Below are 16,912 nucleotides of genomic sequence, written 5' to 3' on the forward strand. Positions count from 1 at the left end.
CAGACATTTAATACAATAGGAGACTAAACATAAATGCCGAAGGTATATTTAGTCTACTCTCCTTAAAGTATTACATGTCTGTGAGATAAACAAACATATTGCTTTGGTTACACTTTTACACTATAAACCTTTCCGCAGCGTTTAACTGCAAAATCATAGGGTTATATTTACTCCCTAAAAATCGGAGGGAAGAAAACTTTGAACAACTTATTTTCAATCAAAACTTCCTTTTTGCTAGTGATGGCTGTTTTTCTTTTTCGTAACTCCTCCTTCAGACGGGATACACTCCTCGTCGCTCCATATTATATAATATACATATAATATAATTTAGCCAGACAGTATGGAGAACTGTTATTTTACAGTTCAGCTTCTAATTGTTATCCCCATTGTTACTATAAAAAGCTCCGTGAGAGAGTTTTGACACTACAAATAGTACCTTCGTTCTCATAATATTATATTCTCAAAATATTACATTCGCAAAACAGGAAAAGGCTTAGACCGCGTTCAGGGACGCGCTCTCCATGAACGGAGGACGTGGCCTTAGTAATGTGGAGGGAAGGAGGGGTACATTGTACAAACATATTGAGAACCACTGACATAGATGATACAGGAAAGCCACACAGCAATGTGGCTTTTATTGTTTGGTCTGTTTATATGAAGTAATGCATTATAGTATTTGTATGTATACAAATACATATAAAGCTCCTATTAATTATTGTTGCAGGTAACAAGATAAATGGTACTTACCCTTTTACAGGATGACCGTGTAAATAATCTTCGCTTCGGCATAAATAATTTACCTTTAATGGCTCTCTTACCATTGAAACTGAGACTGTCTTTTGTACAGGTAGTAAATTAGATGTAATTGAATTGAAGGTACAGTCCCGAATCCCACGCGTGTAACGTAGCCAACGTTAATGTTATTATGTAAATTTTTAAACGTTACTTTACTTCCTTTGTTTCTCCAGGCACTACTGCTTGGCTCTACCAGTCGAGTCATGGGTGATTTTTCTTTCCCGTGACACTGTAGCAGTGTGACGGGAAAATTAGCAATCTCCTGTGGTACTAAGTACTTTGATTCAGTAGTGTCATAGAATATTTAATATTGTAGATTTGACTCAGATGACTTTGGTAACTATATGACGACTGACTATGATGATGACGATGACTTTGACAAATGGTGCGCTAAGTTAAAAATAGTAAGAGACGGTTTTTTCCCTAAACTTATGCATACAATACAACACAATACAAATATACTTTATTACTTACTTACACCAAAATAAAAAGAAATAATTACAAAAGACTCTTAACTAGATACATGGCAAAAGGCGGCGGCGGTCTTCTTTCACCCTAAGGTTGCCTGGCAGAAATTTCTGTTTAGCAATAAGGCCGCGTATTGTGCTTATGTTTTTATTCGTATGTTTATGTCCTTTGTATATGTCGTTGTGCAATAAAGTATGATTGATTGATTGAAGGCGGCCTTATCGGTTTATGCATGGATGAAACATCTTCACATCGCCAAGTAGACCTTTACGTAACTAACATAATAATAATAACATCACATAAACTCACGACTATAACCCAATTGGGATAGTCATAGGTAAATCCATGGCAAGATGAACTAAGGTACTCCTCACCGAGCTTTCTGTTAGACTAACATGATAGGTGGTGAGCAGTATCGCCGTCTATAATGGTCGAGCCAACCGTGTGAACACTGAACTTAAGACAAATTAAGTAATAAGTCATTCGTGCAAGTCTGGTAACAGCTTTAGAACTGGCGCTCCCCGATTGAGAAGCAAGCGGGTGTACCATAGAATCGCATGGCTAAAAACTAAGAACAAATAAATAACTTAGTAAAATACATCCATGATATTATGCTTTCTTAATATTGTTTATTTGTGAAGGTTATCGCTATAAAGTGGGTAAACAACTAAGAACGATATTTTTTCTTGTAAACATACGCAATAAAATCGGACTTGACAGGCGAAGGATATGGGTGTTTTCCAATGTATTTTTGCTTTCAATGACTCTTATTTTATAAGCTGTTATATACGGAGGCCTGTGTTACTCTACGGTTGTATAATAGTATGAAAAAGGAAATCGAATGAGATCGAGTCAAAACCAAAATAGTTTCGTTACACAAACAAATAGACTTTCCCATATACCGGTTGTTAGTGACATCGTAACGAATACTAAGCGGGATGATTCTGACCACGATTCTGAGTTATTATCAAGTGGAAATGCCTGTCGAAAAATTCATGGTTTTTTAAAATTTTCATTTTCATACTTTTGCGACGGACAATTCCACTTGATACTAACTCACAATCCGAATTGGTTGGTTGGTTGGGTTGGTCCGAATCAACCCCCTCAGTATTCTTTCCTCTCGGAAAATGCATTAGTATCAAGTTCGCTGTCTGACCATTTTTGAAGGAGGTCATAAGTGTTTCATTTAATTTAATTTATTAATTGCAAAGTCACAAGCAGTAATAATTCGTAGTTTCATAATGTTTCGAAAACAATTAACATGTTTTGACGATTCAAAAAATGTGGTCTTACAGTAAGTTAGTAAGTCTATTGGGAAGGCAAGTCCCAATAGTTCAATTGGTAAGACTTCTCGGTAAGACCGCCGAGAAAAATAGGGTATTTTTTTATTTGTAGTCAACCTTACGCTATGAGTACGCAAAATGTTTGCACAAATTAAATATTTAAATACATTATACATCTGTGCAACTCAGGACAGACTGTCTTGGCGCCGTCAAATTTGTATGGAATGAGGAAAGAGGAAGATCGCGTCGTGCAGTGAGGAAGGTTGGTAACAAGCACATAATAAATGATTGAGGATGTGCACTCCTATCTCTTCGATCATTACTCGTGGGATGATAGAAATCCCGAAACAATCTATCTTGTCTAAAAATGTGTTCTTAGAAAATGTATCGTGTAGCTTACATTTTTATCGTACCTAAAGTTACCGAGCACTTCACAAGTAATTTAAAAATAGAATTTTAAATACATTTGTTCCTTTAAAAAAGGTTGGTAGTGTTAGTAGGTTTTTAGGTTGGTAATCCACCTCACAACCCACACGATAGAAGAAGAGTATAATATATATTTTTTAACGTGACTTATTGTAGGTTATGCTTTACCGGACAGATTTCAGTGATTATAATAAAGTAAATCTTCTATTATGTTTGTCAAATAAAAAGCTCAGATGAGACGTGGCTGCTCAGTTCATCTTGCGATAAGATTTACATAACGTAAGCTTATGATTGGTTGGGAAGGCTCTAACGCGCATTTTGTATGAGAACCGCTGTCGCCGGTTCAACCCCACTATCTTTTACTACTGCTCTTGCAAACAGATAGGTAACTACGATAGCTCTACCGCTTCTCCAAATCCAAAGCCACTTTACCGGTAATGTACATTATACGTGATACGCTGCAATTTTATCATTACTTTTCGTATGATACTGCCGATATATAGATAAATAGCCGATCACAGTAAGGTTTTTAGCTTTTCTGCGATAAGGAGGGAATCTCCTTGCTTGATAGTCGATATTTGCCTTTTTGCCCTGTAGGTTATAATACACAAGACGACCTTTTAATATGCTATCGTGGAGCTCCGTGACTCGTAGTTTGCGGACAAGTGGAGTTCAAAGTTGAACTATTTGTTCAAACTTGTAATAATGAACTATTTGTTCAAACTTGTAATAATGAACTATTTGTTCAAACTTGTATGGCGCGCGTTTTGGGCTCACTTGGCCCTTCCAACCTCTTTCTTCTATTCCGTGATATTCCCGATATGATATGATTTTTTTTATAGAACGCCTAAGGCCCTGTGCCAAGAGGATTTCTTTGCAACTTCTTTTCCCCGGCTATATATTTAAAAAAAATACGATTCAAAGTGGAACTATCAACATAGTTCCACTTTACTACTGAATAAAGATATTTTTGAATTTGAATATAATTAGGTAAGGATGGAAAAAAAAAGAAAGTTTTCATCTCGAGCTCCTCCGTGCTTCAGAAGGCACGTTAAGTCGTTGGTCCCGGCTGCATTAGCAGTCGTTAATAACCATCAATCCGCACTGGGCCCGCGTGATGGTTTAAGGCCCGATCTCCTTATCCATCCATAGGGAAGGCCCGTGCCCCAGCAGTGGGGACGTTAATGGGCTGATGATGATGATGATGAGGTAAGGATGGTAGTTGAACATAAAGACGGGATTCACTTTTACTTTTTTTAATGTAGCCATGAAACTTCTGTTAATTACAAGAACTTAACGAGATAAAATATCTGGCTTTGAAACAAATTGACATCCATAGTTTTGTATTATTATATAATAAATTCAATTTAGTGATATATAAATTGTGTTTATTGTTAAAAAACCGGTACGTCACAGAATACAAGAATATAGTTTCCAAACAAGTCCTTACGTTACAGAAAATTCACATAAAAAGTTTAAAAAGACTAAAAACCTTTCCATTTTTCATATCTTTATTTATGAGTGTGTCAGATGTTTTAAATCGGCACATTCGTTCGCACATAGCTCACAACTTTCAAGCGACAAATCATAAATTTAGTGACGTATCAGTGTTTATTTGATAAATTGCAGCTCAGATAACTTCAGGAGATTTCGTTTTAATATCGGATGCAAAAACTTACACTTGAAGCAGCTTAGAAGCTTGAAGGTAGAGAATTTTGGTGCTCGAACATAAAGTTTTGAGATACGTAAGTCAAACGGAATAAACTAGACAGTTTGGAATTTGAAAATACAGATAGCTTCAACTGTAGTTCAAGCAGCAAATTGAGTTTGAAAATAATGTTTTTTGAAGTAAAATGATTCCGTATTTTGGAGGGCACGTTAAGACGTTGGTCCCAGCTATTAGCCATAAAATAAATCACCTCCACCAACCCGTAGTAGGGTAGCGTGGTGGAGTATGCTCCATACCACCTCCGGTTGGTTGAGGGGAACCCTATGCCCAGCAGTGTCACGTATATAGATTGTTTATGATTTAATAATAAGTTGGTATTCGAAAACAAGAATAGGAATATCTCCATCGTGACAAGCATTTCTATTTGTCATCTCATAATAAAATATAATGTATCCAATATAATATGATCAGGTAAGCAAAATGCGAGAGAAATTTCGATTAATATGTTAGTTAAAATTGACAGAATGATAGGAAATGGAGTTCACTTTGCATTTACCAAACGCATTACCGTGCTAAATACACAAAGTGTCACAACCACACGCAAATATTTGTTTTGATATTAGGTCGTTCAAAATGGTTCTATTGCTTGACGCCTGCAGAAATATTTATCGATAATATTGCAAGGACGTAAACAGTATCATTAATGTCATCATCTATGACTTATCTAAAGAGACAGACCTTTTAAGATTCGGTAAAAAATATCGAATTCGTACTGGTATTGTACATTTAATTCCTTTTGACCGTTTTTAAAAAGTCCTCTTCTGTTTGGTATCATCACTGATCGTAGATGATGAAAGGAACACAGGAAGGCTAATCTTCGTTGTCGTGAAATCGTAGTCTGACTTCATACTGAGAGCGATACCAAATCCACCAATCGAGTGCGTGACGCGTTGCAGCTGAAACTATCCAGCAGTAATAACATACCTGTAATAAGAATAATATACAGAGTGTTAGTGACATCGTAACGAAAACTTTGAGGGATGATTCAGACCATAAATTCTGAGTTGATATCAAATGGAATTTTCCGTCGCATAAGTATGGAACTGAAAATAATTTAAAAAAACACAAAAAATTTAATGAATTTTCCAACAGGAAATTACACTTGATATCAACTCAGAATCATGGTCTGAATCATCTCCCTCGGTATTCGTTACGGTGTCACTAACATCCATACCTACTTGTATGGTTACCTGTCTGTACTTGCACGGGGTGTAAGTGACATCGTAATACTGAGAGGGATGATTCAGCTCATTCAGATTCTGAGTTAATATAAAGTAGCATTTTCCATCGCAAAAGTATAGAATTGAAAATAATTTAAATAAACTAAAAAATATATCATGAATTTGGCGACGGAAAATTCCACTTGATATTAACTCAGAATCATTTGTGGTTTGTTGTGGATGCGGTTAGCGCAGGATGATTATTTATAAATAAATTAAAGCCCACTAGGGCCGGTTGAATAAAGCTGAGGCAAAAAAGATCAACCAAACGAAAATAATAATAAAAATACCTAACTAATGCAAATGTAAAAGGAACAAAGGCTTTGTGTTTTCACCAAATTTTCATTTTAACATCGACCGTAAAGCGCTTGTGGATACGCCCGGCCTTTGTGATGCGATCAGATTACAAGAGCTTGTAATTACTTTTAGCTTTGGCAGCATCACTATTAAAAAAATAAATAAGTAAAAAATATGTTCATTTGCTTAATTAGGACTATTATTATATACGTATATTTCAGGTAACAAGATCCATTTGTTGTTGCTTAACACGTGCACACACGTTCAACCCCTCACGTGCAATGTTATTTATCGATAAACACATTGGGATTTATGTACATAAACACACTACGGCAAGAAAGAATGTGCCCCATATATGGGTCATGCACGTATGAGGTTAAAATGTATTGCTTCATATGTGGTTCATACACAGTGAACGTGTTAAGACTATAGACTATGTTAGTAGAGTAAAATTTTTACCGGACTTATTGTAGATTTGCCGCAGATGGCATTAAATACTTGGTCGGACAAATGCGGAGCACTGAATGCTCTCACCCGGTAACCGGTTCACAGGTACAACGTTTAAGACAACAGGCCTGAGGGTGCCCAGTTGGGCGCGAACCTCGGCTCAGGGCGTCGTCTGAGAGAAAAATTCTTTGAAAGAATTAATCAACCCTAGTGGGTTGATAGCGATAAGCGCTGATTGAGGGAAATCGTCGACCAAGCCGGCGGGGTCGGTATCGGGATCCTGAAGTGTTTGGTGTCGCGAGCTGATTGGCTGGCTCTATGACTGTATTGCTACACTATATACAGGCAAGTACGAAAGTGGAGGCGGGCGGTGAAGCAGTGACGGTGACATGACCATGTGCTCAGACACGTATGTATTTGGATGACTTACGAGTGTCATACAGGCGAGTACAAAGGTGGAGGCGAGCGGCCAGGGCGTGACCGGCATGTCTGGTGACATGAGCGTGGTTAGCGTTCGACCTGACAGCCACGCAGCCGTCACAGCTAGCGGAGACATCAGCATTATGCCCAGGCTATCCACCATCAGCTGAAACATCAATCGATGGAACATTATTTCATACACACAAAATAAATCTTCTATAGGTAGTGAGGAGCTCGGTGGCGCCGCGGTTAACGCGCTCGGTCTGCGATTGTTGAAGTTAAGCAACTTTCGCAAAGGCCGGTCATAGGATGGGTGACCACAAAAAAAATCATCTCCAGCTTCTCCGTGCTTTGAAAGGCACGTTAAGCCTTTGGTCCCGTCTCTTTAGCAGTAGTTAATAACCATCAATCCGCAATGGGCCCGCGTGATGGTCTAAGGACCGATCTCTCTATCCATCCATACGGAAGGCCCGTGCCCCAGCAGTGGGGACGTTAATGGGCTGATGATAATGATGATGGGGTAGTGAATAAATCAAGTTCAGATGCGTGCGTTCCAAGTGGTCCGAGTACTCTACACACAACTAAACCAAAGGCCTTTACATTTTCATCAGATGATTTATACAGCGTTTCTATAGCAACGTATTGTCATGAAATAACATTATAGACGTTGTGTCATGAAACATTACTAACTACCCTGTGTACTACATAACAACGTCAACGTGTAACGACGTTACGCAAGTAAGTGAACTACCTGTTAATGTGTGTGTGACTTCTAACTAGCCAAAGTGTGAAAAAATAATCCAGTGGCGGTAAAGGTCTGAGATTTTGATACGTTGTGGCTCTATGACTTAGTTTCATACCTTTACTATGAAAATTTAACGTTCTTGAACGTTCTGCGTTATAACTGACTTTTTATTTCGACGTTATAAGACGATTTTCTACATCACATGACTGATTTTCGACGTCTATAAACGTTGTTAACGTGAACGTGTTAATTATCATTTGGTCATTTTAGTTGTTCTGAATTTGATTTTTTTTACATGACAAACAAGCATAAAATGTTCAATTATGACTTAATTTTTTAAGTGAATGCAGCTCTTTGGTGTCTTTCGATTGCTTGTGGCTCTCCAAATTCCCGAATATCTAAATAGCGGGCGTGAGTTTACAGTCTTACTATTTACAAATAGAAACTAATACCTTGGTCTTATCGCTTAATACGGGCTTCACTGCGACCAATATTTTGTAGGAAAGTGCAGTAGAAAAATTATGTTATCCTCTTCTTTATAACACAAATAAATCTCATATATTGTTTATAGTTAAGAGTTGTCACTGTTATGTCACCTATGTGTTTGCATAGTTTCATTAATAATGTACCATTGTTGTAGTGAACTTCTGTTTAACTCCAGAACAGGGACGTAGAATGGTAACCTAACAGTGCCCACAGAGTAAAAACGAAAACACGGGTCTTTTCGAAAAGAAATGGTCATCCTTTTCGGTCTATAGTTTTGTTTAACTGTCCCTTTAGGCTTACTTGACGTAGACTGGCCGAAATAATTCCCAGGTCATAGGAAAGTTTCCAATTAAGTAGTCAAATCAGATACTTTTTATCAAACGTCAAAACACGAAATTAATATTGAATTTGTATGAAAAAGCAACTTGTGACATCAAAGAAAAACGTGTCAGAATGTCGCACTTATTTTATAAAATTCATAAATAAGTTAAATAGAAAAAAGGAACGTTTTTGTCACCTTTAGTTCTGTCTTTATTTAGTAATCAGAATTTCATAATTTGTCTTTGATTTAGGAAACTACCCAATTCTCAAGAGTCTTCATAATCGAGCGCATAGTAACATAACATATTTATTTCGAAGTATCTATTGCTATTAGAATAAGTTCATAATAAAGGCTATATCTACATCTGCATCTCATCTATTGCTATTTATTATCAGCTATTTAATTTTAGAACTCCAATAATGACAACTATTTTCCACTCTTCCTCGTTATAACTTTTTATAGAATAGCATAAATTACTACACATTTACAATCTCCAGACATACAAGTTTCGGGAGTTCATTCCTCTTCTACTCAGAACTCGAAGTTCAACAGACCTCTTCAAAGGTCCAAACTTATTGCAAACATTCTGGCTAATTTTCCAACGTGTTACACTTACAACAATTTGACTTCCAAATTTAATATGGAATCAGATCTTTTCGAACTAACTTCGTGTTTTCTAAGAAACATATTATTAAGCATTGGAATACTACTTATATATTATGTACTATGAAGCTAGTATTTTATTTTATAATTGAAAACGCGTAGATTCCAAGAAAACATTTTATACCCATTTTCCAATGAAATAGCGACACTTTTTATCTAAATGAAAATGAAAATGAAATGAAAATTTATTGCAATAAATGTGGTAAGTATATCGATGGAATTAAAGCTTATAGCGCTCAGCACATTTAGTCATGTTGTGACATACAATAATAACTAAGTACTTATATAAAGTAGTGAAAAATATTAGAAAAACATTTATCTATATAAAAAAAAGAAAAAAGAAAAAAAAACCTATTTATAAACTGAAAAACTCTTTTAAGCTATAAAACTGCTTCCCCTTTAACCACTTTTTGAGTTGGGATCGAAACTTTAGATGGGGTAGCTCTTTAATATGGGACGGTATGGCGTTATATGTTCTCACACACATAGAATGACAATTTTTATAATAAACTGTAGTTCTAGGAGTAAACTCCTGTCCTAGTTTATTTGTTTTATATATAAGAAACATCCCAAATCATGTCTGTTCATTCTTTCTGGAGTAGTCTGGGCTTTAATGACAAATTCTTCGTCTAGCATCTGCCTTATTTATAAATTAATACAAAGTAAAACCTTAGTAATAGTAACTAGGATGGCTTAACTGTCTTCCAAAAGCACGGAACCATCTTTCTTTTGGACAATCAGGTGATTCAGCCAGCTATGCCCCAACCAAACACGGACAGTCTTATAAAATTACTTGTGGCAGACACTAATTATCCAGCAACTTGGAGAAAATTCCAATGTTCAATTTACTTTGCATAAAAAAAGAAAAAATGTAAGAGCCAGACTATAATGGAAGCGCAATAGCCTTGTAAATAAAATATTTTGTATTGTCTCTCCTTAATTGCAGCTTTGTCTGGTTCATAGTCTTTAAAAAAAAAACTCTTTAAGTTATTATCATTGTTATATCTGAAATAACAAACTGCTGAACACACCGACGAGTGTTTATTGAATCTCAAAATTTTAATATATGTATATATATTCGTTAAACAGATTATAACAGTCTCACTGCTGAGCACGGCCTTTGGTCTTATTGATCGGAAAAGGTATGAAGCGGTTCAATAATAACGCTGATACCAGGTTTTGATAAGGTAATTTTGATAAGGTCCTTACCCTCACGAAAGAAGGAAAAGAAATAAATGTCTATATTTATCATGAAGGAGCCGGCCCCGAATTGATATCTGCTAAATATTATAAAGTTCAGTTAGTAACTTTATATCACTGGTATATCCTCCAACAAAATAATCCAAAACGGATTTAGTACTTAATATCATCTACTGAAAGTCCATTTGCCTTTGTGTAGTTTCGTTGAATATATATTGCTTTGGGATTTACGGACTTGATATGAACGTCGCCAGACCCGTTTCTATATACATAATATTTTTATAAAAATAAATTACGATTTTCAGGTGAAATAAATCGTTTCTACACGAGGACAACAGCTCTTTAGAAGGGTGTAAGCAATGTAATTTATAGGACTCTGTCTAGGTACTTACAGTATTTATTTTAAGATACCATAGATATCAATGTTCCATAGGCAACCAGGAATCTTTATGTATTCTTTATATATAACACAGTGATTTTAATTTCTCAAATTAATTTCTGTTTAAATTATATAAAATACCTTTATTTTTTAAAACTTCTGTATAAGAGGAAAGAACGCATAAAGATTTAATATATTATGTGAAAAGCCATGTAGAATTGTTTGGTAAAATAGTCATCGGCACATTGTTAATACTCGAAATAAAAATAATCTTGCTTTACAAGTCAGTCGATTATATAAGATCACTAAATCTTTTAAGGGGCAATGTATACGTTTCTACAATAATATTTCTACTGACATTCAGAATATACCTTTGAACAGACAACAATTAAACAGAAACTTTGTAAAAAAGGTTATCATAAGGCTAGTGATTATGTAGAAGATATGAAAGTATGGGATTAACTGTTTGGGAACTGTTATTAGGCCAAATTACTAAATTGTATAACACAAAATTTATGTTTTTTTAAAGAACGTCTAGGCCCCGGCCCCGTGCCGAGAATTTTCTTGCAGCTTCTTTTTCCTGGCTATACAAGTTGTAAGAAGCTTCAGTAGTTTTAGGCGGATGAGACGTTCATTACTTATGTAAAAAATAACGATTGAGAGTGTAACTATGTTAGCTCATCATCATCACCCTAGCATTATCCAGTTTCTTCACACGGTCCGCCTAACTACGAGTATGTTGGTTACTGAATAAAAATATTTTTGAATTTGAATGTAAATTTGCAGGATATTTCCACTTAGTACTTTCATATTGTTATAAAGTTATACCACAACCTGTACTACGGATTTGTAAATTTATATACATAAGTTCACGACTATATTCCAATAGGAGTAGTCAGAGGTCCACTCATCGCAAGATGAACTAACCCACACCTCACCGAGCTTTCTGTTAGACCAACTTGATAGGTGCGCCGTATCGCTGTCTAATAATGGTCGAGCCAACTGTAAAACTGCACAAATAAATGATTACTCATGCTGTAAGTTTACAGTATTATTATAGCAGTCAATATCCTACAGGGCAAAGGCATCTCTTAATTTCTTCCACACTGCCCTGTTTCCAGCTTTTTGGCCACCGTGTCCCAAAAAAAACGGCCCAGTTCGTGGTGCCGTCTCTTTCGTGGCGCTTATACATCCGCTACCAAATCGGCCCAAACACGAAGTTTTTATTGTTGAAAAAGTAAGTTATTTCATTTTTAAATCGCGTTTTATGTAATTTTTATTTATTTATTTAATTTTAAGGAGATTTATTGACCACCTTCATGATGTGTATAAAACTAATTGCGTAGTTACTTTAGCTTTAATTTACTTTTCTTATATCATATTTTTTTACAAAAACATCTTACATCTCATCTTACCTAATAAGGTAAAGAAGTAATAATGTTTACGATATTCTGTCATGGGCATGTTTGATGCGATCTTAGATCGGTGAACATGAAAGTGGTCGTCTTTCATGAAAGCATTTTCAGAGTTTAATTTGGTTACAAACTTTTCCGTTTAAAAGTTTGTACTTATAAACAAAAATAGTAGGCGATATATATAACAACCTCACGCCGGTGATTTCCAATGGGGTGTGCAGAGACACAAGTAATAAACAATATGACAAACCTGCAGCAACTTTTGATACAAAAGATTTTGTACATACATAATATACAGGGTATTAGTGACGTCGTAACAAATATTGAGGGGGATGATTCCGCTTATGATTCAGAGTTAATATCAATCATGTCTTTTTAAAACTATTATTGATATTAACTCTATTATTGAAATTATTATTAATTATTGATATTATTATTGAAAATTCTACTTGATATCAACTCAGAATAATGAGTTGAATCTTCTCCCTCAGTAATCGTTACGATGTCACTTACATCCCGTACAAGTACGTATGGGTGTTAGTGACACCGTAACAAATGCTGTAGAGGATAATTCAGTGAAAATTCATCAGAATTTTAGATTCTTTTATTATTTTCACTTTTATACTTTTGTGACGGAAAAGTCCACGTGTTGCTCAAAGCTTCTGTTACGATGTCAATAACATCCTGTATACGAGTACCTAAGAAAATATAAGTTACTCGCATCAGATTATCATAAATGCGCATAAAATACGACAATGAATTACAACAATTAGCGATTACCTGTTTAGAATTATGGCTCAGAATCCACATAACCAGCGCTTTCGTCAGTCCGTATCGATGCACACGGCAGGTCGCGTACCGGGTTCCGCATAGCTCGCATTGCGTCTTGCCGGACTGCGTCAGCCATCTTTCCAAGCACTTCACGTGAACTCTTCCCACGGTTCCTCGACATGCGCACGCCGATATCATCTGCCCCAACTCCGTGGACAAGGCTTCACCCCCGTGACATATCCTGCACATGTCATTCATCGAATGCCTGCTCGTCCTATCATCGTTCACACTCTCAACCACTGCCTCCGTCACACATCCGACACACTCCTCAATCTCTTGATCCCAGTCTATAGCGCCAAGTCCTACTGTCACTTTTTCAGCTTCACTTTTATGGCCGTCAATTGTTGAGTGCCTTCGCTTCGGGCTTCTCACTTTCACCCGATGCTGGCGGGGCACCTTGTCGCGTTTGCTATGTAGTCTCGAATCCCTCTTCTCTGTAGGATCTGCTTCGTTTATTATCTCTTCTAAAGACATGTCTTGCAACTCGTCTGCTGAGTTCAGGATGTGGAACAGGTCGATATTACTAGAACTGGCTGTCACGTTTTTATCAACAGAGTTACACGTGGTGTTGGTTTGATTAGTTCTAATTGATGTGGAACTATCACATTCGGGTACTACTTCCAACTCGTTAACAACTTCTAGTGCTGAGTAAGCTTTAGAGCTGTTAGGTGCTGATTTGTTTTTGGACTTGTTTGATTTTTGATTGTGATTCTGATGTTGATTTGATGTTTTCATATCGGAAGTTGGTTGGCTGGAATTCATGAAAACAAGTACTTTGAGTAAGGTTATCATACTAAAGCTACCTTAAGCGCAAAAAGCGCCTACGGTGGATTTTGTTAAAATATAAGGAGTAAAGATATTTAAAATATCTCGTATTATTTCTATATCCCACAATATTATATCCTCTAATCCGACCGACATCGCACAAGACCGTAAGGCAGTTTTAAAAAGTAAGGAGGGGTCCTTACTTTTTAAAACTGCCTTACGTCCCATTCATTAACCATCCTCCTTTCATACAATAAACAATAAAATTCCCATTCATTATCCTTCCATAGTATTCTCACTATTTCGAATCTTAGTTTAATGTTACTAAGTGGAATTAATTGCTAAAAGTATAGATCCTCTAGAAAGGTTGTAATTCTATCCTTAAGTATAATGCTCAACAAAATAATTGTTACTATGTTGGTTTGGGAATGGGATGGTTATTAAGTTTCCACAACATTTATTACACAACAGTTATTATGGAGTTATTATGAACAGCCTCGGTGGTCTAGTGGTTGGAGTGTTAGGCTTAAGACCTGAAGGTCCGGGTTCGATGCCCGATGGGGACATTGTCGGATTACCATTGTTTGGTTCGACGTGTGACTTTGCAGGTTCCAATCACCTGATTGTTCGAAAAAGTAAGATGTTTCCCTCCTTTAGGGCACGTTAAGCAGTTGGTCTTGGCTATTAGCCGTAAAAAGCACCTCTACCAGCCTGCAGTGGAGTTCCATACCCCTGCAGTTGATTAAGGGGAGCCTGTGTCCGGCAGTGGGAGTACTATATATATATATATGTATGTATGTATATATTATATTAACACTAGACACAATATTATATATTGATGAAATAAGGTACTGTTTACAAGCCTGTCTCTGGATTTTGGGAAAAAGTAATAATACCGTTACAGTTCGACGTGAGAAATTATCTTAATAACCTAAGCAGTGCTTAGTACCTATGTTAATGACTGACAAAATAAAAATGATTATCACAAAAACTGAATGGTTCCTCATATAATAAAATTGAACCGATAAACGATTCCGCGTCGAGTTGTTTTTTTTTCCATAAATGGGAGGCAGGATTAAGAGTATCCTTCACTTCTTTGCTGGCTAGACAGGAAAAGAAATAATGAGCATTACAAATCGTTCAGCTGTTTCTTATCCCGGATGTGTAGTAAAAGCCGACTAATTAGGGATGTTACATTCCAATATCGCCGCCTTATAGTGAACTCCTCTATGGTCCAGTGGTTGACCGTTAGGCTCATGATCTGGAGTTCCCGGGCTCGAATCCCGGTGGGAAAATATCACAAACCTTACTTTGTGATCCCTAGTTTGGTTAGGTTATTATAGGCTGCGCACCTGATTGTTGGTCCCGGTTACTACTTACTGGTAAGTGAGTAGAATAGAAGAATAGAATAGAAAAAGTTTATTATAAAAGGACGCCACACAGAAAAAAAAGACAACAAAATCATATCAAATTTCCACTAAAACAATTACAAAAAAGCAAGACGTAGTCTTATATGAGCCATGTCAGAGACCTTTGCCGGCTCAATAATAACCCTGACACTAGGGTTGATGGGGTTAGTAATTCAGCTCACAACCCACACGATAGAAGAAGTAAAATTTCATTCAATTACTTCAATTCCGGGTGAAAATTATGACTACTTTTCTCTCTCTTGTAAAATTTTGTTGACTAAATTCACATCCGAAGGTATTCGATACAAGGCAATATTTTTAAAAAGAACGTCTAAGGTCCTGTGTCGAGGTTTTTTATATAGCTTCTTTTCCTCGGTTATACAGGTTGTGAGAAGCTGCAGTAGTTTTAGGCGGATAAAACGTTCGTTATGTAAAAAATGACGAATCAAAGTGCAGCTATGTTACCTACTGATTAAAGATATTTTTATATTTGAATTTGCAGGCGATGGGCTGGTCATACGGGTTACTTTTATTCATATTTGGACTTCAAATGAAAAGTGGCAGCAAGTTGTCTAGTGACTACTTGCGGTCTACTGTGGTCTACTGCGGTCTGCCTATTCCGTTACGGATCACAGACATGAGCTTAAGTGATATATCTCATTAGGACAGCATGGTGGCGCCACCCTTGATGCCTGGTATCTTGAAGGTTGAGCAACAAGACCCGTGAGATAGCATTTATAGACCTGCATTTTGTTGCAATCACGGTTGCGCCACCATGGTGTCATAGTGAGATAGAGCCCTAAATTATGTGAATAAATGATTATATTTGGAACGCAAATTATTATTAAAGTACCTTGATTGAGATCCATTTTGTATTTTCCCAGGGTTGTTCTGAATGATGTGGTGTTGGACTGAAAATCTTCGTCGTCGGCTGTTCGGCATTTTACTAAAATTTTATCGAATCTCGAAGATGAATGTAATGATTTTTATTGTTATTTTCTCATAATTTTTTGCAAGGATTACGGGTATTTTTTGACATTTTATTTCGTTTTTTGCTTGTCATTGCTACGTTACCTTTGCAATTTATGAATATTGAAAAAGGCTTTACTTAAGCAGTTTTTAATCTTTGGACTTACCCACATAATGCTATAACAATTCTGACAATGTACTTTGGATCGTAAACGAACTTTATTTTTATCATATTTTTTAAGCCGAGTGATTGAACCGCCTGAGGGAGCTTTTAATCATTTTTTTTTCATTACTAACATAATTTATAAGTAAAAGGTTAAGTAAGTAAGTAAAACATGTTTTCTAGGTAAGTATCTCTAACATAATAGTGGATAATACCGTCTGAATAAATAAAAAATATTATTATTAATAGTAATATTAAAGAAATAAACTATTTTCTGGAAATCCTTGTAATTACGAGAGTAGGTATTGGTTGAAAACTTTGTAATTAAATTAATTAAGGCGGTTAACGACGAGTTAGACTTACTAGTTAGGTACCTATTGGAGGTCAGGAACGTGGTCAAGCGCTTCGAATTTCGAACTCTAAATACGAAGAAAATCTAGAACCAAGCACAGTTCTATTTTTGAAAATGTCTCGTATATT

At 36.2% G+C, this 16,912-nt stretch overlaps 1 protein-coding gene across 1 annotated transcript; it reads right to left on the reverse strand.

Moving 5' to 3' along the window:
- Positions 1 to 5,511: 5,511 nt before the first annotated feature.
- LOC126369818 (E3 ubiquitin-protein ligase MARCHF2-like) lies at positions 5,512 to 13,861 on the reverse strand. Its single transcript, XM_050014382.1, has 3 exons — positions 13,076 to 13,861; positions 7,096 to 7,251; positions 5,512 to 5,625 (listed from the first exon to the last, which is right to left on the reverse strand). The coding sequence occupies exons 1-3, from the start codon at positions 13,859 to 13,861 to the stop codon at positions 5,512 to 5,514; spliced, it is 1,056 nt and encodes a 351-aa protein (XP_049870339.1).
- Positions 13,862 to 16,912: the final 3,051 nt, after the last annotated feature.

Source organism: Pectinophora gossypiella, chromosome 9, assembly GCF_024362695.1.
Source record: "Pectinophora gossypiella chromosome 9, ilPecGoss1.1, whole genome shotgun sequence".
NCBI lineage: Eukaryota > Metazoa > Arthropoda > Insecta > Lepidoptera > Gelechiidae > Pectinophora > Pectinophora gossypiella.

What these genes read in the sequence shown, in the direction of transcription:
- LOC126369818 (XM_050014382.1), bottom strand. Translation starts at nt 13,861, where the DNA reads ATGAAAACATCAAATCAACATCAGAATCACAATCAAAAATCAAACAAG. An exon ending in TGAGCCATAATTCTAAACAG is followed by an intron (nt 7,252 to 13,075) that starts GTAATCGCTAAT and finishes TTGATGTTTCAG; the next exon opens with CTGATGGTGGATAGCCTGGG. An exon ending in TACTCGCCTGTATGACACTC is followed by an intron (nt 5,626 to 7,095) that starts GTAAGTCATCCA and finishes TTCTTATTACAG; the next exon opens with GTATGTTATTACTGCTGGAT.